This window comes from Falco naumanni, chromosome 18, assembly GCF_017639655.2.
Source record: "Falco naumanni isolate bFalNau1 chromosome 18, bFalNau1.pat, whole genome shotgun sequence".
Lineage (NCBI taxonomy): Eukaryota > Metazoa > Chordata > Aves > Falconiformes > Falconidae > Falco > Falco naumanni.
In genome coordinates this window covers 984,125-1,007,910 of record NC_054071.1, presented here as the reverse complement: position 1 = coordinate 1,007,910, position 23,786 = coordinate 984,125, and the positions used below count along the sequence as shown (strand labels likewise).

At 59.5% G+C, this 23,786-nt stretch overlaps 2 protein-coding genes across 6 annotated transcripts; one reads left to right on the top strand and one right to left on the bottom strand.

The window, feature by feature from the left end:
* Positions 1–1,394: 1,394 nt before the first annotated feature.
* Positions 1,395–14,506, bottom strand: LIMD2 (LIM domain containing 2). Of its 5 annotated transcripts, none has more exons than XM_040617636.1 (5): positions 14,335–14,506; positions 5,637–5,773; positions 3,066–3,110; positions 2,669–2,808; positions 1,395–2,171 (listed from the first exon to the last, which is right to left on the bottom strand). In XM_040617636.1, the coding sequence occupies exons 2-5, from the start codon at positions 5,676–5,678 to the stop codon at positions 2,012–2,014; spliced, it is 387 nt and encodes a 128-aa protein (XP_040473570.1). In that variant the 5' UTR covers positions 5,679–5,773; positions 14,335–14,506; the 3' UTR covers positions 1,395–2,011. The 5 variants fall into 5 exon arrangements, with proteins under 5 accessions (XP_040473570.1, XP_040473569.1, XP_040473572.1 ...); XM_040617635.1 differs by lacking the exon at positions 14,335–14,506 and adding an exon at positions 7,836–7,966; XM_040617638.1 differs by lacking the exon at positions 14,335–14,506 and adding an exon at positions 7,843–7,966.
* Positions 14,507–16,796: 2,290 nt separating this feature from the next.
* Positions 16,797–22,922, top strand: RNF113A (ring finger protein 113A). Its single transcript, XM_040617485.1, has 10 exons — positions 16,797–16,953; positions 17,297–17,373; positions 17,497–17,601; positions 19,064–19,171; positions 19,453–19,562; positions 19,768–19,874; positions 20,455–20,544; positions 21,427–21,520; positions 22,199–22,305; positions 22,780–22,922. Exons 1-10 carry the CDS (start codon positions 16,854–16,856, stop codon positions 22,857–22,859), a joined length of 978 nt encoding a protein of 325 aa, XP_040473419.1. The 5' UTR covers positions 16,797–16,853; the 3' UTR covers positions 22,860–22,922.
* The last annotated feature ends 864 nt before the right edge of the window (positions 22,923–23,786 follow it).

The following is a 23,786-nucleotide window of genomic DNA, read 5'->3' as shown; positions in this document are numbered from 1 at the left end:
TTCATTTTCTAAGCTGACCCTCGGGAGGAAGGGGCTGAAACCCCAACAGCATCACTCGACCCTCGCCGCAGAGCCGCTGCAGGCTGCTCAGGAAGCGGCTTTTGTCCTGGGGTAAATCTGGTGCCCACCCGTCGGTGTGAGGAGCTGAGGCAGCACCTGCACCACGGTGGGGACCATAAAGCACTTGGTGAGGCTGAGCCTGGCCGGGAGCCCGGTGGGGGTCCCTGCCTGCGGGCAGCCCCTGCGGCGTGGGGCAGTGCAAAGCCTGGGTGCTCCCGGCCCAGAGGAGCAGATGTAAGGCCTTAATTAAAAAAGAGAAATAACGTGTCCAACAGAGGGATGTCAGGCTCCTGGGGTCACCCAGCAGGTATCCTCCCCGGGACCGGGTGGGAGTGCAGCCAGCTTTGCCAGCATGGGCAGCTGTGCCGATGCTGCCCGGCTGTTGGTGCCCACCCGGAGCCCCCGGAGTGGCAGGGAGGGAGGGGTGCTGCAGGGACCAGGGTTAGGGGCACATCCCTACATGTACCATCGGTTCCCCCTGGGACACCTGGGGACTTCCCTGCCCACCTCTTCCCCTCTTCAATCCCTTGCTCTCCCGGTTTCGTGGCGGTGTCTGGATTTTCCCAGGCAGGATGCGCTCGGAGGGGCTGGTGGTACCCGTCAGTGATGGAACAGGAGCTCCGCTGCCCATCTCAGGGGCTGTAGCTCTGCTGGGGGGGGGCTCTGACAAGCCCAGTTCCCACAGTACTGGAAAGTTGTGGGGTTCCTGAATGCTTATTACCCTTTCAAGCTAGTCTTACAAATTGTGTGTGGAGGAAGGAGGTAAGTAATAATTAAAAATGGACTCACCTGCTTGCCCTGCATTAGGCTCTCCAGCCTGGCAGGTCTTGGGCTCATTAATTTGTACGGGCTGGGCTATCAAACCTTGCAGCTGGGCAGGTGGGGCTGATCCAGAGCCGAGGGCGTATTGCCCGGCTGTGATGCCCACCCTGCCCCTCACACCGGCTGCAGGGCGATCGGAGCCAGCACCTGCTTGCAGCGCAGGGCACGGTGTTTGTGGGTACGGCAGGGGAGCGAGGAAGGCGCGGGATGTGCGCAGGGCAGCGCGGTGGGTCTGATGCACAGGACAGTGAATTCCCTGTGCGGGTGGTCCGGGCTCCACGTGGAAGCTGGCGTGGGGTTACAGCCGAGCTGTGCAGCTGGCGGGGCAGTAAGGCCGGTGCGCAAAGTGAAATCAGCCCCCCAAGCCCCCGTCTGCCTCAGTCACGGCACCGCACACCTGTATCCAGGGGTATCACGGGCAGAGGCTCTTTCCATGGTAACTGGGCAGTAAGAGGCAGACCTGGCCACTGCTCCCACCGCCCCGGACCCCCTGGAACAGAGGACAAGGCAGGGAAGGCTCGGAAACCTTGTATTACAAAAATAAAAGAGCGCATGGCGCGGTGTTGCACGCAGAGCGGCCGTGCCCGGCTTCAGCGCGGAACGTACCAATCGAAGGCAAATATAAAAAAGACAGACACTGTTAAACAGGTGCAGGGCAGCATCCTTAAGGCTGAACAATCCCAGCTGAACCGAGCTGATGTAAACCAAGGACCCTCCTTATTCAGAGCCCCAGCAAGGCAGGAGCGGTGTGGCAGGAGTGGGGAGCTCCGCTGTGATTCACGGGCTGGGTTAAGCCCACGGCTCCTCTCCTTTCCCACGGTGGCAGGTCTGAAACGTGCCGACAGGGCTGGGATTCCCATAGGGGCGAGTGCCCCTGGTCTGATCTCATCGGTCAGAGGGGCCTGCAGCGAGGGGGCTCCAGGGCTGGGGGCTGTACCCCGGCGCCGCTGCCCTGTCCTTACAGCCTGTGGGATCCCCCCAAGCATCCTCCGGAGAGGGCTGGGCTGCCCCCCTTGCCTTCCCACCTCCAGGCCCTTGCGTCCCCTTTGCGTTACATCAGCTCAGTTAGCCCCGGCTCAGCGCTCCGTGCCTCCCTGCTGGGCTCCGGGGAAGGGTCGGCTGGCCCCGCTCAGGCCGACTTGGTCCCGCTTTCCACCTCCTTGTGCACCCACAGCTCCTTGTGCTGCTTGCGCCCGAAGCCCTCGTCGTAGTTGCCTTTGCTCTTGAAGAGCTGCTGGAAGTGGGGCTTGCAGTAGAATTCCCCGTGGAGCGCCGCGTAGCTGCCCAGGCTGGGGAAGGAGCGCAGGGTCAGCCGGGCAGGGGGCTCGGCCGCAGGCGGGGGGAGCGATGGGGCTGGGGGCACCGGGAAGGGGAGGGAAGAGGGGGGGAGCGTGCAGGAGGGGACCCTGAGAAAGGGCCAAGTGCTGCCTCCGGCCGGCTCGGGGTGCAGGGGGCTGCCGGGGGTCGCGTTAGGCTCTGGGGGAGGCAGGTCCCGCAGCGCGGCTCAGTCTGGGCTCCGTGTCACCTCGGGGGTTTCTGGCTCAGCTCCGTGTCACCCTGGGGCTGCTCTCGAGGGCAAAATGCTCTTCCTCCACGCCGGGGGGGCTTTAGCTGGGACTTAGGACGGGGTGGGCAGATAAGCCCTTTTTTTACTTTCTTTGCTGTGATGAGCAGACTGGGGGTCCCTAGCTCCCAGTGGAGGGGCTGTGGTGGGCAGGTGGGGGCACTGCGTGGAAGGGTCTCCCCCACCCCGGCTGGGCAGCACCGCGGGCACAGCCTGGCTCACCTGAGCTTGGTGTGGCAGTGCTTGCAGCAGAAGCAGGCGTTGTGGAAGACGAATTTATCCGCCACCAGCCGCTCCATGGGATAGACGGTTTTCTGGCAGGCAGTGCACATCTCCTTCACTTGCGCCTTCAGGCTGAAGGACTGGGGGAGGGGACACCAAAGGGAGAGAGGATGAGGAAGGAGTTGGGGATACACTGTGCCTGGCTCCCACCGCAGCCCCCTCCCCTAATATCCACACTGCCGTTCGCTGGAGCATCGGTCAGCGTGAAGCCGCGCCACCTCCCCTCACCGTCCCTGTACCGCACTGCCGGTGCTGGGCTGGATTGGTGCTTGAGCCGCGGGCTTTTGGTCCTCCCCACCTCGCTGTGAACCACTAGGACGTGGTAAAACTGCGGTACCTTGGAGCGCTGCACCGTGCTGCCTCCTGAGTTGTTCTTTGCCTCCTAAGAACGGAAGGAGAAGAGAAATCAAAGTGAGAGCCAGGGCTGAGCAGCCCGGTGCTGAGTTGTGCTGGGGAGGAGCAGTGCAGGTCCCCACTGCAAGGGACCTTGGGGCACGCCAGCAGCCCCTGCCCAGCCATCATGGGCAACTGGTGGCCATCTCTGAACTCACTGGCCCAGGGGCCGTGAACTCCATCGGGTCCCTGTGTGTGAGTTACTTCCTGCGCCATGGTGCTTTTCCCAAGAAGAGGAGAAGGAAGAAAGGAAAATAGAAGAAGAGGAATAAACCACAGACATGTTGCAGAGGAGGAACTGGGCCCCAGCAGGCTGCGGGGCAGAGCAGCCAGCTCTCCCATCCAGCACCGCCCGCGGAGGCTCCGTCTCAGACACAGGAGCACGACGTGGCTTTGTCTTTTCCGTGGCCAAGGTGCAGCAGATCTCTCTTGCCGGTAGCACCCAAGCACAGGTCCAGCAGGTGTCACAGCACAGGTGCTGCAGGTGACAACTCTCCCACTGTCATCTGCAGGCACTGGGTGCTGTCCTGGGCTACCCAGCGCAACATCACGCGTGGCTCAGGACCCACAGCCAGGCACAGCCCCTCAGGGACAGCAAGAGCCACTTTCACAGCCCTGGGGGGTGGTCCCTGGCAGGCAGGGAGGGGGAAGGGGCTTGCTGAGCCGCTGTGGCACAAGCCCCTGGCAAAACCTCTGTGGCCTGCACCAGCAAATCGTCACCTCCTGGCTTATGCACCTACTAATGGCAACGCTGCTTCGGCGCGAGATGCTGCTCCTGCTCCTTCCAGCCAACGTTTCCCCTACGGGGCTGGAGAGTGATGATCAGCCCTTCTCTTGCTGGAGGTGCACAAGGCTCTAGCAATGCTGCCAGTGGGGGCTTCACCTGCAGTCGGAGGGTGCTATACTGCCAGTTCCCCCAGGGCGTAACTGGGGTGCCCCTCGTCCTCCCGCAGCTCGTTGTGGTTGTGCTGCTTCCCCCTCAGCAGATGTTTTGTTTCTGAGTTCCTCGGCTCTCAGCCCGCCACGCCACTGCACGCAGGGGAGATGGAGAAGCTCCTTGAGGCCCCACAGGCCCTGGGTGCCCGCAGAGGGGCAGGGGCACGCTCGGAGCCGGAGATGCGCTCCACCGGTCCTGCAGCTCGCTGGGGCAGGTGTTGCTCAGGCGCTGCAGCTGCAAAGAGACCGGTGCACCGAGGGGCCTGCACCTCTGTCCCCAGAATTTCAGAGCAGTCTCGGCGCATGCTTTCCCATCTGCAGCTGCAGCAGCTCATCTCCCCAAAAATCCCCTCCCACCGCTTGCCTCGCTGTGCCGCCCCCCGGTCCTGCGTCCTCCCCAGCTGACGGTGCAGGCACCCGCTGGGTCCCACTCAGCCGCCTGCGAGTATTTCACCTGCCTTCGCACTGATGAGATGCTCCCCTCTTCTTGCGTACAGTCAGGATCAGAGGGGTAGATGCACTCTTAGCCAGGTGGCCCAGCCAGGGCTGCTTCCCCACAGGCTGGCTCGCCCTCTGCGCGGCTTGTTCCCAGCGCTGGGGCAGTGTGACCCTAGAGCATCCCCCCGCCGCCTCCTTGTCCTTCCTCTTGCTGCTGGCGTGGCCCTGCTTGGCCAGCGCTGTCCCCTCCCTCTGCCCCCAGGCTGATCTCCCATCCCCGCTCCTCCTGCCTTGTCCTTCCCCATCGTTTCTCCTTTGTATTTTTGGAAAGAGTTCGTCTAAGAGACGCACAGGAAACTCGCGCTCCGCTGAGCTGCTCTTCGGACGTTTCCCAGCTGCTCTCATTGACTGAGGTCAGGGACGTGATTTTCCTCTCACTCCCACAAGGCTGGAGGAGTGAGCCAAAATCAACAGAGGGACATGGGCAGCGAGGAGACTCAGCCCGTGTAAAACCAGTTGCATCCCTTGGCACTGGTAAAACAACCGCAGGTGCTCTCCTGGGGATAGGGTTTAATACGCTGTTTCCAGGCTCAGCTGACCAGAGCTAAGGAAAACGCTGCCTCTTCGGAGCTGGAATACATCCGTTCCCAAGGCTACAGGCAATCCACTGCTGCTCGTCACTTCTCGGCAGCCTTCTGGCTCCGATCAGGCACACTATCTATTTCATATCTGATATATCCTCCCTCAGGGAAGGGCCACATCCTGTCCCAGCAGGAGATGTTCTTGAGCCTTTATGTTTTTCCATCTCCGATCACTCCAATCCTAAGCAGCCCGCATGCTCTCAATTGTGATCACAGAAAGCCATGGAAACACAAACAAACACAGCAACTCGAGACGAGAGCAGGGTGAGCAGCTCCGTACGGACCGGAGCCGGGGCGCTGGCGTTGCAATGCGCTCAGCAAACAGCACCTTCTGCTGGAACATTCCTGTCCTCAGTTTTGTTGGTTGAGTAGCAGTGACCGTGCCTCTGATCACCCTAAAATGTCAGGCCCGAAATACAGCTTCTTTACGCCACCCTCCATCCCTGAGAACCAAACCCCAGGCTGAAATTCCCATACAACCCGCAGGGGATGCTACGTACATGAGTTGGGGGTGGGCTGGCGGGTCCCGTGGCCTGGAACATGGCTCCTTCCCCTCCTCCGTCTATTTAATCCTGAGCTTGAAGTTGGTGAGCTGGTCTTCCCTGAGGAGGTGTCTAAGACAGACCTCTTGCAACACCTAGAAAGGAAATGTCAACAGGAGCGTGGCTGGTTTCATCACCCCGACAGCGGCGGCTGCGCAGCTCTGCAGGAGCTGGTGCGTGGCAGCAGCGTGCCCAAAGCCTCCTCCGTGGGTCAGTGCCGCCTCTTTGGTCTGGGGGTTTCTGGAGTGATCCCAGAGGTTTAGGCACACCAGACAGGAGGTGCAGGTCTGGATCGACGCGTAGTGTCAGGAAGCTGGCAGATGATCTGGGGCACTGAGCTCGGTAGCTCTGGTCCCGTGCAAAGATACTGGGCTAGGATGGGAGAGGGCTGCCAGGAGCACGAGCAGAAGGTGATGTGACGGCTTCTGCTCCAAACCCACGCGTGGACGGTGATGGCCGGGCAATGGCCAAGCCGTTGGCAGCAAGGCTGCACCCCCCAGACTACAACTCTGCTGTCCTGCCGAGGCAGCAAAACCAGCACCCAGTGTTTCGCTAATGTAGGACTGGTGTTACTGGAGCAAGGACTGTGATTTTAGTCTAATTTTAGCCCAGAAAAGCCTTGCTGAACTGAGCGGATCACGGCTCAGCAGAGCGAGTGGTGGGGATTCTGTCTTCCCTGGGAAGCCCACGTCGCCTTTCGGCTGAGACCCGGAGGCTGTGGCCTCTGCGTGACATGCCGAGTGCCCGGGAGGATGAGGCTGACAGATCTCAGGCCAATTTCAATGCAACACAGAAAAAAAAAAAAAAATAATCCACTAGCATTGCAAATAACCCCTTTTGGTAAAAATTAGCTGAAAAGGCACTGACAGATCCTCAGGGTTTTTTCCCCATCACGTCTTACTTTCAGAACACCCGTAAAAGATGAGGCTCGATAAGACTGTTTTGCATGCTCAAGGCAGAGTTGTGGGGTGACCGAATGATGCCGAGGGGGGAGCAGAGCAGAGCAGGAGGGCGAGGGGGTGGCTGTGCAGCTCTGCAACAACAGGGATGTGCTGGGGGCTGGCAAACCAGCACCACCCCCCCGCCGGTCTGGGGCTGCTTTCTCCTGCTGAAACCTCTCATCCTCACACTGTCACCCCAAAAACTTCCCTGCTGCCCAAAGACGAGGGTAGACCCCGACAAAGCCCCAGGGCGGGAGGTTGGGGTGCAGGGCCTGGGGGAGGGGATAGCCCCACTGTGCCGATCTCATGGCACCTGGGTCTTGGGGGCTCTTTGGCTGCCCAAACAGTCCCAACACCCGGTGGCTGACGCCAGGCTGGCGCTGAGCCCAGCAAAGCACCCAAATCGGGTGGCTGCTTTCAGAGCTGAGACCTTTGCTGCCGGTCCTGAGCAGCGGCGGGGGAGCTGGGCTTCCCCCCGCCGCCCCGGGGGCTGGCCGGCCCTCCTCGCGAACGTTTCACAGCCTCGTCTGAGAATATGGCTCTGTTTTACCTAAATCATTTCCGTCTCCTCTGCGGTTTGCTTGTTATTTCCTGCTCGCCGAGGGCGGCCGGCAGCACCGGCGGCTGGTGCGGGGGGCTGGGGCAGAGCCGGCCAAGGAGCAGCCCTGGGGTGGGGGCTCCTGTCCCAAGCCCACAGCCCCCCTCTGCCCACCATCCCCTGGGGTGGAACCTTCCCCCGCATGTCTCCGGGCCCTGCACGGTGCCTACAGCCAGCGCGGACCCCGAGGGGAGCCTGAGGAGCCCAGAGGACCTGGCGTCCCTGCCCCCTGCACACCCCTAGTGTGGATGCACAACCTCCCCCTTTCCACCTGCCTTGCACCTTCTCCCCTGCCTTCACCACAAACGTTTCTCCACCCCGGCTTCCCTTCCTCTTCCCCCACAGCTCATCTTCCTCCCCTGCCCCAGCCACCCTCTCGCCCTTGGTGTCCCCAGTCTCTCCATCATCCCCCCCCGGCCCTTCCCCACAAGCACATGCACCCCAGCTCCTTCCACCTACTGTCTGCTCCTTTGCTTCTCTTGCCCCCAGACCCTGCTCCCCTCCATGCCATCCCACGTACCCTGCCCCGTGGCTTGGTGCTCTCCAGCCAGCCCCATCTCCAGGTCTCCATCCTCTCCACCCCCCCACCTCCCCCCTGCCACCCCGCCGTGCACGTACCCCGTGCCCTGCCGGCAGCGCTGCGCCCCCAGCCCGCGCTCCGAGCCCCAGCTCCCCTGGTGGAGCTGCCCTACAGGCATGTGAGTAGAAGTTGCTAAACGTCCTTCCTGCCGAGGGACGGGGAGGCGAGAGTAGAAATCTCGAAGGGGAAGGGTGTGCTGAAGCGATAAGGGAAACAGAACAAGTTAGAAACCACAGGAGGGTTTCTAGGAGGCTCCCGGCTGCTGTCGTCGCTCTTCCAAGGGTCATTCCTCCATCGCAGGATGGGATGTGAGCCCAAGGCAGTCAACACAAGCCTCCATGAGTGGAGGGACCCCAGTGGCACCAGCTTTGCTTAAGGACGTGCTGCCACACTAATGCTACGAAGCCCTGACGACGGCTAGGGCAGCCCCCCAGCGCGCGGGGGGGGCTCGCCGACCCTGGGGCGCGCAGGCGGCGTCTGTGACAAAGCAAGCAAGCCAGACCCGGGCGTCCATGGTAGAGGCTGGCACTGTAACCGGTGGACCTGACTTCTCCAAGCCTGCGTTCCCTAAGGCTTTCAGCCACCGACACAGCCCGGGAAGAGCAGGACTGGGGCTGTCCTCTCCTGGTCGCACAACCAGCAGCTTCAGGGGTTTGTCTCAGGACAAGGGGGCAGGACAAGCCCTTTGCCCTGCAGCCTCCTTCTGCCAACTCCTCCGGGGAGCATCTGATGGCTGGTGTGAACGAAAACATGGACCCTTCACCGAGGGCTCTGGGCTGGTGCCGTTTACCCAGGGAGACAGAGCAGCCTCTGATGGCAGTGCTGGTGGCCACAGCGTGGCAGACGCAGAGTGAGCTCCAGGGACGTGGCACCGCAGCCCGCGGGATACCAGGGTTGGTACCCCCAGCTCTGCCCGCCCAGGTCACCACCGGCAGCTGCTGGTGCCATGTGGAGACCTTCGTGGTGGTCTCAGCAAGCGGGTGTTGGACTCAGGACCCTGGGGCCGGAGCTGGCATGGCAGGGGACACGCGCGAGCAGCCACAGAGGTGCTACGGCTGCCTGTCAGCACTGAGCGGGGAGCAGTGTGGGGTGAGGAAGGCAGCCTTCATCCCAGCTGCTACTCGGCGGCACAGCTCCTGCCCAGCAGCATCTCCCATCCCCTCTCGCCTCCCCGCTCAGCCTGGGGGCAGATGTGGTGAGAGGGAAGCATCTGGGCCGACCCCCCAGGAAATTCCCCAATCCCCCCAACAGCGACCCACCTTGGAAGCGCCGCGTTTCCCGCAGCCAGGATGGGGGTCGGGAGCCTTTCCCTGCTCCCCTCGGCAGCGGGGCCACCCGGGCTGCCCCCGCCGCACCAGCCTGCCCCGGCAGCCCCCGCCCGGCACTGGCAAGGCCCCTCCGGAGCCGGTGGGTTTCCGGCACGGGGCAGCAGCGTGACTGCGGAGGGCGAGGGGCCCCTTCTGCCATATGGTTCCCATCAGCCGCCCTGTGAAGCATGTGTTCAGCGCTGGGATCGCCGCACCATTGCCGGAGGCTTTCCCGAAGGCAAAGCGCGGCGTGGGGAACGTGGGCCCCTTCCTCCTCTGTCCCGGGAGGACACGGTGTGTCCCAGCCACCCGGTGAGGCACGGGCAGGGGCTCCGCACCTCGGGGGGACACCCAGCATCTCCCCTGGAAAGCGCGGGCTGCACCGACTGCCGTGGGGACCGACAGCCCCAAGATCGTGCGCAGGATCGGTGCAGCCCGCACGCATGGGGCGGCCGCTGACCCCAGCCCATGGTCTCTCCCAGCAGCCGTGCGTGGGGAGGAGGTGGAGAGGAGTGGGAAGAGCCCGACCCCTGAGCCTGGGAACCAGGGGGCTCCCTGCCCGGCTGCCCCACCACTGCAACCCTGGGGCCTGGCGACCGGCCCGCACCATGAGACACAGCCCAGTGCAGAGTCGGCGTCAAACGGGCCAGCACCAGAAGTGGGCACAGCACCGCTGGGGAAGGGGACACGGCATCCCCAGCACTGCTTCGGATTCTCCAGTGTGGAAAGAGACAGTGAGATGCGGTTGGGGGAGGATGGCGGGGTGAGCCCAGCGGTAGTGGCTCCAGCTCCAGCCGCGGAAGACCCTAATTCATCTTCAGGTCTTGGCTCCTTGCGTGGCTTCGAGCCAGCCCCTTGACCTCAGCAGTGTATGGGACCCAGGGCAGGTCCCTGCTGGCTTGACACAGGGTAGACCACCCGCAGGAGCAGCTGGGCCACTTCTGCAGCCACCACTACCCTCTTCATCAGGTTTCTGGAGCGCAGCCCCACCAGACAAACCTGCCCCTGCGCGCATCCCACGGCGCAGAGCTACCTTCCACCAGCCTGCCCCACTAATCCGCTTTCCATCCACGTCCTGCGCCCGGGCTGCCTCTTGACAGGCTGCCAGTGGGCAGGAAATCTGCAGCCGAAATGCTGAGGGATGCTGACAAGGAACAGTTGTGGGGAGGAACAGGGCTGTCTTTGTCAGGGCAACAATGCAGGACCCGCAGAAGCGAGGAGGGAGCCCAAGGGAAACCCCTGCCCACCCACTCTGTTCTCCCACCTTCGCCCCTGCCTCGGCTTGCCTGCCCTGGGGAGGAGATGCGTGGCCTTGGAAGGACCGGGGCCAAGGGGGACTGGGCTGGTCCCCAGCCCCTGCCTCTCAGCGAGGGGGCAGACCGGGCGGAAGGATTCTGCTGGGATTCGTCCATTTTCCAGAAGTGGAAACCGAAGCACGGAGCAGCCCGTTCCTGGGAGCATGGCCGTGGTTAATGGCATCCATTAAAAACCATGGTCTGAAGGGAGCCTCTGCTCCCTGGGATCTCCTGTCTCGCTCGGAGCTCAGGCAGAGCGGGCAGACACAGCAGAAAGCCCGCTGGGAGGATGAGCAGCGCCTCTTTTCCGGGCAGGGTGAAACCCCTCTCAGCGGTGCCAGACGACAGCGCGAGCAGCAAAGGCTGAAAAACCGCAGGTCGGGAGGTTCAGGCTGGACATCAGGCAAAACAGCTTCGCTGGGAGAAAGACTTGGAAGTTCCACAGCGTGGCACTAATTTGGTGCAATATAAACCTGGTGCAAACAAGCACAGTAGGCAAACAGCATTTCATGCTCCTTCCCTCTCCTTTCGGTTTTTCCATAGGCTCTTCCATAAACCATGCTCCACCTGGAAACCTCACCTTCTGGTCTCCTCAGAAATGTATATCCATGTACCGTCCTACTGGCATTATGTTCCTCATTCTTCTCCCACCATAATATTTACCTCTCAGTGAGATTCATAGCGAATAATCGCATTCCTTATTGGTCTGGTTTTGGCAGAAGCCAACCCATTTTAGTCTGTTCGCACAAGGTGGGCTCTCTGCCCCTGCAGCCACCTTGGTGGCCCACTGTGGGTGAGCTGCCCTGGGTGCACCACGCTGATGGAGATCTGACCTTTGGGTGCTGGTACCAATACTTCTCTGACACCCCCGAAAACATCTGGCCTGGCGTGCTCTTCCTCTGTCACCTCTGCCAGGAGTCCCAGATGCTCTTTCTTCTCCCATGCCTTCTGGCTGAGGTCCCTGCAGGCCACGGCAGCACCGCGTGGCAGCTCCCCGGTCTCTGGCACAGCTCTCCTTCAGCATTGCTGTGCCAGCGGCCTCATCTCCCTGGTGGCTGAGCTGCTGTCTCTCACCATGCGCAGATCTCCTGACTTCTAGAGGGACTGCTAACAAGGTCAATCCCCCCGATCTTTCCTTGTGGAAGCAGCTGAGCATCCTCCTTCCATTTTGCCGTCTCTTCCCTATCCTCTCTCCTGCCCCCCCCTAAAACAACCATTTCCCTGGGACCTGCATCAGGGGCTTTCCCCCGCTCCGGGTGCATAAGACCCGGAATCAGTTATCGCTGCCGAGGAAGATATGGAGCCAAACTGACGTGATCTATGTTAAAACCACACCGCATTTTATTCTGTTTCCCAACCATGTCTTCGATTACTGTTCCAAAAGCTATTCTGGAAACTCATCTTCTACTGTACTCTGATTAATGGAACAGTAATTGCCTGTAATTTCCTCTTTCCCCAAGCATAACCTGTAAATGTGGTGCTGGCTTATCTCCTCTGGTGGAACATCACCTGTAAAACACCAGACATTGGACTGGCATTTCCTACATGGGTTAGCCCATCTCCTGAGCTCCGAGAGCCTCTCCTGAGAGCTCCTGCTGTTTTGCCATCTGCAGACACAGCAAGAGCAGGAGGGAGCCCTGTTCCAGGCACCCCAAAACACAGCACAGCCACTTTCCACACTCACTGCCCCCCCTCACTGCCCCCACACCACCCCTGCAAGAGCTGCTGCATCCTCCTGCGTTTGCTGTCCAGAAAAAAAAGAAAAAAAAAGCCACCAAAATTGTATTCATAGGTTGAATCCCTCAAAAGATCGGTCTTTTGCCCTGCCTGTTCTCAGCCTTCAGCTCCATCCTCCCCGTTAGCATCCAAGACGCCATGCAGCCAGGTGCAGGATCCGGGGCTCTGCCAGGGCTCCCTGTGTCTGGAACCCCCCGAGCCGGCCAGATGGAGAGGTTACGGGCACCCCGGCGGAGTGGCAAATATGTCTAAAGTGTGCTTAATATCGATTGCAATAATCCCTTCACCCAGATTTAATGTTTTCCATCCCAGAGCTTTTGCCAACAGCTAGGTAAGCGCTGCAACACCCCCAGATGGCAGATAAAAATGACTTAACTGGAAAGTGAAAGGCAGCCACCTCTGGGGGAACATGGCAGCTGCCTGACAATGGACAACAACCCTGCAAAACCCGAGGATGGGCGACAAGGAAAAGAAAAATTCCACGGCCATGTGGGGCTGGAGGGGGTAGCTGGGGGCTCACAGGGCTGCCTTGCTGAAGGAAACCAGAAGAGGAACTCCCTTCCCTAATGAGAAGTCTCGTGGGATTTCTGTTGACCAAAAAAGGCCAGGAACCTAGTTTTGAGCTGCATAAAAAAGATGCATCCAGTCACTTTGCGGAGGCCTGGCTCTGAGAGACCCCCACTTCTTAACTGGGGAGTTCCTTCTTGCAGGAATCCCCTTTAAAAAAGGATGTTAACGCTGGAGCCGGTTCAGACCAGGTTGGATCGGTTGCCCTACAATTATTTTCTCATCTACGTTAATAACGCTGCAGATGTGCTGCTCCTGGCCCTAAACGCACGACAGCTCGGCTGGGGCACCAGATGTCTTCCCCGCGAGATCCCTCACGCGATGTCTTCGGACAAAGCCCAGTTTCCAAGGCACGATCCAGGCTGCTGAATTATCACGTTCTTTCAAAACTGATGCTCACCCCGTGAACAAAAATCAGCAGAAAATGGATCAGAAATATGACTTACAAGGTAGCTTAGCTGGACTCAAGTGATCCAAGGGGATTAAACAGATCAGGCTGGCTCAAAACGTGGTGGTTACAGCATTGGGCTGGGACTCAGGAGACCTGGGCTTGATTCCCAGCTCTGCTGCTAATTTTTGGGTGACAGTGGACAAATTATTTCATTTCTTCTGTTCCCTTCCCCACGCCCCGGATGAAGACAGAGCTGCTCTTCTTTGTGCAGCCCTGGGAGATCCCTGGCTGCTAAGGGCTATGTCAGAGCTCAGGGTATTTGTGTTGTTATTAAATCTCGCAGTCGTGCAACAGTCTCCCCAGGGAAGTGATGAAAGACCTGTCACAGGGAAGGTTTACAGCCCGGCTGGATGAGGCAGGAGACACACCGCTGAGAAATTAGCTGATGTTAACGAAGGGGGATAAGGGAGTCGGGATCTAACAGGTTTTCTTCCATCTCTGCTCTTTCTGATCAGCTTAAAATGGATCTGTCCAGCCCCCCCGAGCACGTACTGCAGCACACAACAAAGAGGGAATTACAGCCCAAACGGGGAGCGTGCACCCCAAAACGTTCTGCTCCCAGACGCCCACTGCAAGGCACCCAGCAAACGTGGCCCCCACCCGCTCTCATCCCCAGGACGCGCTGGGTGCCAGCCCCTCGCCCCCCTGGCTGCCTGCCCCCTCGTCCCGCAGCATCGCTCCCCAGCAGGGTCCGAGCTCCGGCAGCCTCGCCTTGCCCCCGCCTGACCCCGGTGAGGCCACCCAGGGCCAAGAACAGACCCCCTTGTGTCTCCCCCCACCCTGAATCTGCTTCCCACGACCGCCTCGGCCGAGCCTCCTCCCAAAGCAAAATAAAGTTCCCGGCACATCTGGGTGGGACCTGTTCCCAGGGGGCTGCGCAGGGGGGCACGAGCCCCCCATCTGCTGGGTGTCCCCTGGCCAGCGGGGCTTCTTCCCGGGGCTCTCCCCGTTGCATTCCTCCCTCCTCTCCATCCCTTTCTCTCCAGGCGCCTGCCTCCCTCCCTCCCTCCCTCCCTCCCTCCCCACCTCTCGGTCTTGCCTTCGCCCCCAGCTCTCCGGCCGCTGAGCAGAGCCCCGGGGTGGCCGAGCCCCGTCACTCCCCTCATCCCGGGGTCCATCATTGTCTCCCACCGAGCCGCCCGCCGCCTCTCGGCCCCGTTGTTCTCCAGCGAAGGCTCACCATATGCCTGGGTCCTCACGGCGATGCCGAGCGAGGTCTCGCCCCGGTGGGTGGGTGGGTGGGTGGGTGGGTGCGGCGGGGGTCCGGTGGCCGTTCCTGATGGCCGGCCGCTCTGGCTCCCGCTCTCCCGCCGCAGAGGCCGGGGCTGTGGGAGCGGGAGCAGCTTCCTGCGAGCTCCCACGCCGCCTCGCCAGCCCTTTTATCGCCGCTCTGCCCCAGCGATTGGCTCTGGCGTCGCACCGGCTTCCAGCCGCTCGCTCCTTTGTGTGAAGCCAACCTCTAACCTCAGCCCCCCCAGCCCCCCTCTGCCCGGGCTCCCTCCTCCTGGCCACCCCCAGACCCCCCCAGCCGCCCCAACCCCACCGCTAACGCCGCTGACCCCAGCAGCTCTGCCAGCAGCCTCCTGCAATTACCCGCCGGTGTAATTAGCTTTTGCCCAGCCTCTCCCCCGTGCCCTGCGCGTGCAGGTGGGCTTCGCTCAGGCGGTGGCTGCGGCCTTGGGCTCTCTCTGCCTGGCACCAGCCCGCTCATGCGAGGCTCCCTGTGAGCATCCCGGGGGATCCAGCCCTCCAGGGTCTGCAAAACCCAAACTCACCCCCCCAGCCGCAAAGCGTTTGCCAAGGAAGGACGTAAGCGGGCAGCAGCCAGAAAGGGGGGTCCCAGTGCTCCCAGCCCCTCACCCACCAGCAGGGCAGGGCTGCGCCCCGAGCTTTTGGCACTCCACTGGGGGCTGGTGGGAGCAGGGCCATGGGTGGGAGTGGGGCCATGGATGGGAGCAGGGCTGGGGGGTGGGAGCGGGGCCAGGGTGGGAGCAAGGCCATGGGTGGGAATGGGGCTGTGGGTGGGAGCTGGGCTGGAGGTGGGACCGGGGCCATGGGTGGGTGCGGGGCTGTGGGGTAGGAGCAGAGCTGTGAGTGGGAGTGGGGCCGGAGGTGGGAGCGGGGCCGTGGGTGGGAGCTGGGCTGGGGGGTGGGAGCGGGGCTGGGGGGTGGGAGCGGGGCCATGGGTGGGTGCGGGGCCGTGGGGTGGGCGCTGGGTCTGTGGGGCAGGTTTCCGCGGGGCCAGGAAAATCCCTGCGGGAGGATCCAGCAGTTTCCCCTGTGCTACCCCGGGGCCTGGGGCCAGGTGGCTTCGGGGGGCTGGGGGTTCCCCAGGAGCAGGGCCATAGGCTGGGAATAAATAGGTTAAATATTAATAGCTGAGGCCTGGCGGGAGCTCGGAGGGGCTTTGCTGCAGCGGAGGGAGCCGGGGCGGCCGCGAGCTGGCAGAAAGGCAGAGGGATGCTCAGCTCCGAGGCCTTCACCCCGACCCGCCGTCCCCGCCGTCCCGGGCTACGGGGAGGCCGAAGGCGCGATGGCGCAGCGGGCAGGGTGTCAGGAGCGATGGTGCAGGACGGGGTGTTCTGGGTCGGGCTCCTCAGCAGCGTGGTGCCGCCGGGAAGAGCCGGACGCCAGCTGGTGATGGCCCGCTCCAAGCTGGTGGCAGAGGCCAGGGACCTTGGTGTCAGTGTCTGTAATTCCCGGCACAAAGAGCAGGGATGAGGGAGCGATGGCGGTGTGTGCGGGGCACGGCGAGGGCAGTGATGTGATTTCACACCTCTGCCACCCCGCAGTGCCCCAGCAGCGGCCATCAGGGAAGGCTTGCGGCCACCGGGACAATGACAGAGGACTTTGTCTGGACTGTACAACCCGCCGCGGCCAGGCAGGCGGTCGTACTCGGCCGGGGCTGGTGGGGTCACAGCACTCACGCCCAGCAGGGCACGGGGCCGGGCAGAGCATCGGGCAGGTGTGTGGGGTGCCCAAGCCCCCCGAGCCTGGCACCCACCAGTGCCCTGGGGGTACGGGCGGGGGGCTCGTCCCAGCACCCAGCCGTGGAGGGCACGGGCGGTGCAGAGCTGGGGCTGAGCCCACGGCCCCTGGGAGCTCCCCAAGCAGTGGGGACCCTCGGCAGCTGCTGAGCCCCCTGCGGGCAGCACCAGGCCCCCTCCTCGCCTGCGTGCACACCCGTACCCACACACATGCACACACACACAAGCAAACACTCACTGGCATGCTCACGTGCTCTCATACATGTGCATGCACACATGCACACATGCACACTCACAGAAGCACATGCTCGCTCCCACACTCACTGTTCTCACATGTGTGAACGCACACACACACACCCGTGCACACACACACACCCCCCCCCGCTGCTCCCCCCCTCCCGTGCCGCGCAGGTGGGGCTGGGCTCTACGGGGAAGGGGGGGGGGGGGCTGGTGCCCAGCGCCTTTTCCCGTTGCTATGGCGACGTGGAAGGCCGCGCCGGGCCTGGGGGAGAGGGAGGGGGCCCAGGAGGGTGCGGGGGGGGGCCGTGGCCCTCACCCCTCGCTGCGCCCCCCCGCCCCTCTGACCTGCCGCCAGGGGGCGCCCTCCCCGACGGCGCCGCTCGCCCCGGCGCCCCGCCCCTCCCGCCCCGCAGGGGGCGCTGCGCGACGCGGGCCTCGCCAGAGCCGCTCTAGGCGCGGGAGGCGGCGCAAGATGGCCGGCGAGGGCTCCGTTTGCAGCTTCGTTTTCAAGAAGCGGGGCCTAGCGGCAGGCAGGGGCCGGCGTAAGCGGCCCAGCAGCGACCAGGAGCAGGGTGAGGGCTGGCGGGGCTCGCCGGGCCGCTGCGGTACCCTGGGGAGCCGAGGGGGGACCTGGAGCCACCCCGGTGTCCGTGTGGCGGAGGGGTGGAGGGCTCTGCCCGGCCGGGCCAGCGCCCTGGGACTCCCGCCGGCCTCCCGCACCTTCCCGCGGGCGGCCCCGGCCCGCAGAGTGAGGAGGCTGCCAGCGGAGCCTGCGCCGGGCCGAGGGGCTGCCCTGGGGCCGAGGGGCTGCCCTGGGGCCGCGGTGGGGCCGAGGGGGCGCGCCAGGGCTGTGGGGCTGCACAGGGGCTGAGGGGCTGCCCAGGGCACACCTTTACCCTGGGCTTTATCCCTCAGAGAGCAGTGGGGAGGAGGCCAGCACGGTGGTGCGGAAGGAGCGGCGGCGGGAGACCCCCAACCCCATGATCCAGAAGGTAAGGGAGCCGCAGCGGGGCACCGCTCCATCCAAGATGCGTCTGCAGTGGCCTGCCGAGCTCAGGGCAGGTGCGGTGTTGGAGCCTTCCATCCTTCACACCTGCTGCCTTCTTGCCCCTCAGACCAGGAGGTGCGCGAAGGAGAGGCCTGCGTATGCACTGAGCAGCAGTGATGAGGAGGATCCATCAAAGGGGATTGGAGTCACTTACAAATCAACAAGGTCGGCGGTAAGGACTGGGCAGGATGTGGTTCTGGGGTGCGCGGTTGGGTGGGACTGGCAGATCCCACACTTGATAGAGAAAATTTGCCTCTGTGAATGTGGGATCAGCCATTCCTTCTTTTCATCTATTTGTGCACTTCCTTATCCTTTCCCTCTTAATAGACAAGCACCCTGTGCTAGGTTTATCCTCCTGATGCCCCCTGCAACCTCAGGAGACCACCTAAGGTTGGCCTTTCCCTCTTAGAGATGGGAATTAAAACCCCAAGATTGCCAGTGGACTTGCCCAACATCACACAAAATTTTCAGGAGAGGGAGCACTTGAATCAGGTTTGCCTTGCTGTTGGGTTCGTGTTTTCAGTTTTAGGACATCTTCCTTTGCAAAGAATTCAAGGTGACTTGGGAGCTGGTCCCATCTTCAGCCTAGTGATGGAGTAGAGAGTTCCAGAGATGCCATTTTTTTCCTGGGATTGATGGGTGGGGTGTCCTGGGTGTCCTGTTAACATCTGGAGTGGAGAGAAATCAGCTGTGAAGGTTTGGGCAAAGCTCAGATTGCTCTTCCTACTAGATTTCTCTCTTAACTTTCCTCTTGATCCAGTGAAGTTTGGCCCATTAGTATGAGCATGGGCAGGATATAAGTAGGATTAAAAGTAGGTATCAACACATGTTCCTCTTCAGGCCTATTTCCTTATTGTCTGTGCCTCTGCATACAATGGTAATAATGCCTAACTGTCCCCAGTCGAAGCTGCAGGGTCAGACCAAGGTGTCCTTGTCACATTAGAGGTTAATATGATTATAACCTCGTGCTGTAATTATTCACTGCTTTAACTGCTGCCAAGGGGGGCAGCATGTTGTTAGCCCTCCTTGCTGTGGGAGAATGGGAAGGGAACAGGAGATGACAGCTTTGGGGCTCCAGAAGGTTTTTGTACCTAAGTTGGATTCGGTTTTAATTGAGGCTGGCTTTAATTATTCTTTGGTTTCTATGCAGCTGTTCCTGAAGATCTGATAAAACCTAGGAGTAGGTGTCTGTTCAGTCCATTAAAGAGGAATCTAAACCAGATCACTGTGTCAAAACTGAATGCAAACCACACACAGCTGGGTTAAAAGTTCAGGCATAACATCCTGCCTGTAGGTGGAATGGTCTCATGACTGGAGTGTTGGACATGGGAGACTTGAGTTCAGCTTGCAGCTAAGCTGAGGCTGAGTGTGAAAGAGTAAAGTAAGGACAAGTGTTTCCTGACTCTCCTGCAGGCTAAAACTTGGGAGCAATGGCTAATTAGCACTCTGGGCTCTGTAAGCACTGGCCTGGATCCGGCCCATGGGGGTTTCTCCCTGGCAGATGCTAAGGGATGGTAGAAACTGGTGGAACGTAAAGCAGGCCATGTCCTACCAAACCTTGAGGTAGCCAAAGAGCTCTCTGTCTTGTACAGGTTTTCTTTCTGCTGTTGTCACAAGTTCTTCTTGCTTTTCAGAAACCCGTTGGCCCAGAAGACATGGGAGCCACAGCAGTGTATGAACTGGACACAGAGAAGGAGAAAGATGCCCAGGCCATCTTTGAGCGCAGCCAGAAAATCCAGGAGGTGAGTCAGCTTTGCTCTGTAAGAGCTAGTGCTCCACAGCAGGACTCCGTGTGCTTTATTAGTCGCCTTCTGCACACCAAGAAGAGTTTGAGTCTCTTCCTCCCTGGAAATTTGAGAAGCCAAGAGTGCAACCCTTGCAAATAGGCGAATTTTTGGGCTTTATTTATCTTGGTATTAAGGAAGGCAGGGCTGGGAAGGGAGACTGGTGCCAGAGTAGTGAAAGCTAATTTGTGTCATGAAGCTTTCCTGATTCTTAATCACCTTTCTTTTTGCTTTCCTAGGAGCTGAGAGGAAAGGAAGATGATAAAATTTACCGTGGTATCAACAACTACCAGAAGTATGTGAAGCCCAAGGACACGTCGATGGGAAATGCCTCTTCAGGAATGGTCAGGTAGGTTGGTGATGAGCCCCAGAGGACTGGGACCATGGAGGAGCTCCGGCACCATCCCCAAAGGCACCTGTGTGGGGCTTGAACTTTGCTGTTACTGCCAGCTTCTTTCTGTCTAACAAGTCTGGTGCCTGGTTCTGAGCAGGCCCCCAGGGGCCTTCTCCACCACAGCTGCGCAGCCGGCCTGAGCCTTCTCTCACCCTTTCAGAAAAGGACCCATCCGCGCTCCGGAGCACTTGCGGGCCACGGTGCGATGGGACTACCAGCCTGACATCTGCAAGGACTACAAAGAAACTGGGTTCTGTGGCTTTGGAGGTGAGTGGATCCTTGCCTGCAGCTGAGCATGTACTGCGCCAGGTCTGCTAAGGGATCCAGTCCAGCTTGTGATCCCATGTTTGTGGCGCTGAATGTCCACTCACTGCTTTACAGGCCGTTGTTCGCAGAGCTGGTGTGTGACGCTGTTGCAGAGTTGGTTTGTGTAACATTCCTGTCATTTGTGTCAGCCTGTCTGAAAGCTGGTGGCCTCATCATCGGTGGTTATGAGTCCTGGGAGGGACCCCTGGGATGTTCCAGGGGCCCACATTCCCACAGGTACTCTGACCACTGAGGCCATGTGAGGGGTGGGATTTCCTGTTTCCTTTTCCACTCCCCATGTGTAAACACTGCAGCTGTTGCTGTGGCACGCAGAGCATCATGCCTGCAGACTGTCAGACCCGAGAGGGATCCTGTGCCTGCTCCAGGTGCTCAGCGCTGCCCTAGAGCACAGGCAGGAGGCGAAGCAATCGAGTTTTGCCTTCTGCTGGGCAAAGCTCAAGTTGCCCCTGATTGAGGTGTCCTATTAACGCTTTACCCTGCGCAGCCTAGCTGTTAATTCCTCATTCTTTGTGTTGCTCAGACAGCTGCAAATTCCTCCATGACCGCTCGGACTACAAACACGGCTGGCAGATTGAACGGGAACTGGATGAAGGCCGGTATGGAGTCACTGGTATGGCACCACCCCTCTGCTCTCCCTGTCCCTATGCTAATGGTGAATGGGGCTACCAGGTCCTGCCTTTTATCATACCCTAAAATGAATGTGACTTGGGGACCTTGGATCACTAAGAATGAAATGGGTCCTTCGCTGTCTCAAACTGCATGTGCCCCATGTTGAATTAGTGTTAGACAGACAGGGCTCTTTATTCCAAAGCTGTGGAACTCCCTGCTGCAAGGTAACCTTGGGGCCAGTCAGACAGTGCTGAGCAAACCTGCTGCTTCTGGATAGTCGCAGACTGCCACCAGAGAGAATTATTTCCTCCGGCTTTCTGTAAAAGGCTGGCACTGCTGATCTGTGGGTCCCAGTAGCGAGCTGTGTGGAGCCGGGGAGACATGACCACCTCCTGCCCCCCAGATGCCCAGGAGGTGGGATGCTTTTGTGCTACATCACATCGTTTCTCACACACGGTGTCAGTAGCTGCGGCCCAAGGCCCTTGAGTATGGCTCGTGAACCACTGTGCAGTTGTAGGGAAGAGGGTGTTCTCTGTTCAGTTGGAGCCAAAGAGTTTGGTGGCAGCTGGTTTGGAAGAAAATCTGAAAAATAGGAGGGGGCTGGAGGATATGTCTCTCTATAGCAGTGAGTGGGTGAGGCAGAAAAGAATTTGCTCCTGTGAGATGAGCAACAAGCACGCTGGCTTATTAGACCTAATTATATCTCAGTCCTACATGTGTTACTGACATTAGGAACACCCAGATGCCAGAGCTCTATTGTTGCCAGCAGAGATTTAATCACACCTGCTGTGCTCTCTTCATATTTAATATTTCATGCCCCACGCATGGGCTGGTCTGGCTGCCTCTGCTCTTGCTCCAGTCTGGTTAACTTTCTCTTCTGCAGAGGAGGAGAACTATGAGGTGAGCAGCGATGAAGAGGATATGCCTTTCAAATGCTTCATCTGCAGAAGTTCCTTCAAGAACCCCGTGGTCACCAAGTAAGTGGTGGTTTTGGCATGAGGAGCTAAGCATCTGCTGTCGATCCAGTTCACTAGTCATTCACTGTCGAGGCAAATACAAACACTGCCCACAGGCTGGTGGGTGGAACCTGCTGCTTGTCTGCCATGGCTTTCTGGCGGGTGAGGAAATCCTCTGAGAACCAGGGAGTCGCATGACTGCACCTGGAGTATCTCCTTGGAAGGCATCTCAAGCCTGTTGTCCAGACACCTTTTAGATTTCCACAGATGCTGCCTCATTACATCATCTTTCCCTTTAACCTTGAGATTTTGTTTTCACGCCGTCGTTTCCTCCTGGCTGCTGAGTGGCACGCTGCATTGCGTGAGTGGAGAAACAAAAGCCTGAGGAAGCCAAGAGCTTGGCAAGGATGAGTAGTAGGCGGGAGGGGCAGCGTGGCCATCACGTACTGCCAGCTCTCTCCCACACCGCCAGCTGTCTTGCTGGGTACCCGAGGCCTGGAAGAGCTCACTGGTGGCTCTGTACCACCACTCCACATCAGCAAAGCAACGCTGAAACACCTTTCATGGGAACAATGATGCAGAGAAGTTCTGCATGCAGCTCACACTTGCATCTCCTGGGGACCCCAGTAGTCAATTATTTCTAACTAACTCCTGGACAATGGTATCTGGTGACGCAGCGGCATCTGTGTCTCTGTACAGGTGTAGGCACTACTTCTGTGAGAGCTGTGCCCTTCAGCACTATCGCAAATCCCAGCGCTGCTACGTCTGTGACAAGCAAACCAATGGAGTCTTTAACCCGGCAAAAGGTAACAGGCCCCTGTGGGAGAGAGGGCTTTTGGTGGGAGCATCTGGAGCAGTGAGGGCGCTAGCTCCTGCGATATCTGGGTGCTGAGCCTGGCCCTAAGCTGGAGCTGCCGGCAGAGCTTCCTTTAGTGCCAGGAGAGATTAATCGTTGCCTGGGTGGCTCCATGGGTGCAAAATGAGGGTCAGTAGCTTCTGGTGAGTAGGGGGGGGATGTGCCACAGGAACGGAGGCAGCAGCTCGTCCGATGGTGCAGCTGGCAGGTCAGTAACGCACCGACAGATTATCTGACTTAACATCCGATACCCTGAACTCTGCAAACAGTGGTAGCTCCTAGCTGAGCCTTTGTGTCAGCAAGTGATTTTTGGTAGCTGCCCCAGTTCTTGCAGAGGCGGGTGTTTACAGGCCCTGGACACCTGGCTTTGGTGTGGGGCAGCCCCTGCACCTGGAGTCTCATCCTGCCTATTGCTGTTTTTCAGAGCTCATGGCAAAACTGGAAAAACACAAAGGGGAGGAAGAAGAGCAGCAGCATTCAGACCATGGAGAGGATCCTCAATAGCAGAGCACCCTGTTTTATATTTAGCTGAATAAAGCTTTCATGGGAGAAAAAAAACCAAACAAACTTAGAGCAGTTGCCCTGGGGCCAGTAGCTATAGCCAGTGCTTGTGTATCCAACCAGCAACTAAAACAGTGTCCTGACTGTGCTGGGCTCCTTGCTCGCTGCTCTGTGAAGGCACAAGACAGAACAGGTAAGGCCAGCCTCGAGTTGTGGCTGACCACAGTCATCTGTTGCCACGTGCGCTGCTGGCAGGACCCAGCAGCTGCCTCTGCGTGCCGCAGCACACCTAGGCAGGTGCAGAAGGCTGTGCATTTGATTATGTTGTAACTTCTTTTTTTGACCAAGGTGCTGTTTCACTCCTAACTTTACACTGATCCTGCTTGCTACCTGCTGCTGTGCAAGCCTAAAAATTAAGTCTGTAATCTTTGAGCATGTAGCAAGCTGAAAGCATGGAAAGGGATGAGAAATACTAGCTTGCATTAAGTTCCCCCTTCACCCTAAAAATGCTAACTCAGGGGAAAGCAGGCTAGTAGTGCTGCACTTAGCTGTGATTTATTGTAGCTCGGTGTATTCCCTCCTGTCTTTTCTGTCTGCCTCTTGGTTCCTACAGTTCGAGAGGCTTCAGTGGGCAACACACCTCTCAGGTTTCCTTATAGAGGGATGATTCATCTCCAAATCATTAGCTCAGTCCCCAAGGTTTTATGCTGAGTGGTACTGTGCTTTTTCTTGCTGTAAGTATCAGCAATTCAGTTGCTGTCCAAGCTTAGCAGGAAAGGGATAAGGATTTTCGCAAGCTGCAGACTTCCTAACAAGCTAGGAAATTAAGATCTAGTCACTGTAATAAAATTAAATCAGGAGCCAAACATGATCATAGGGAGGAAGAAGTGGGCTTGTCCTATCTGTTGTAGCCTGCCCTTACAAACACCC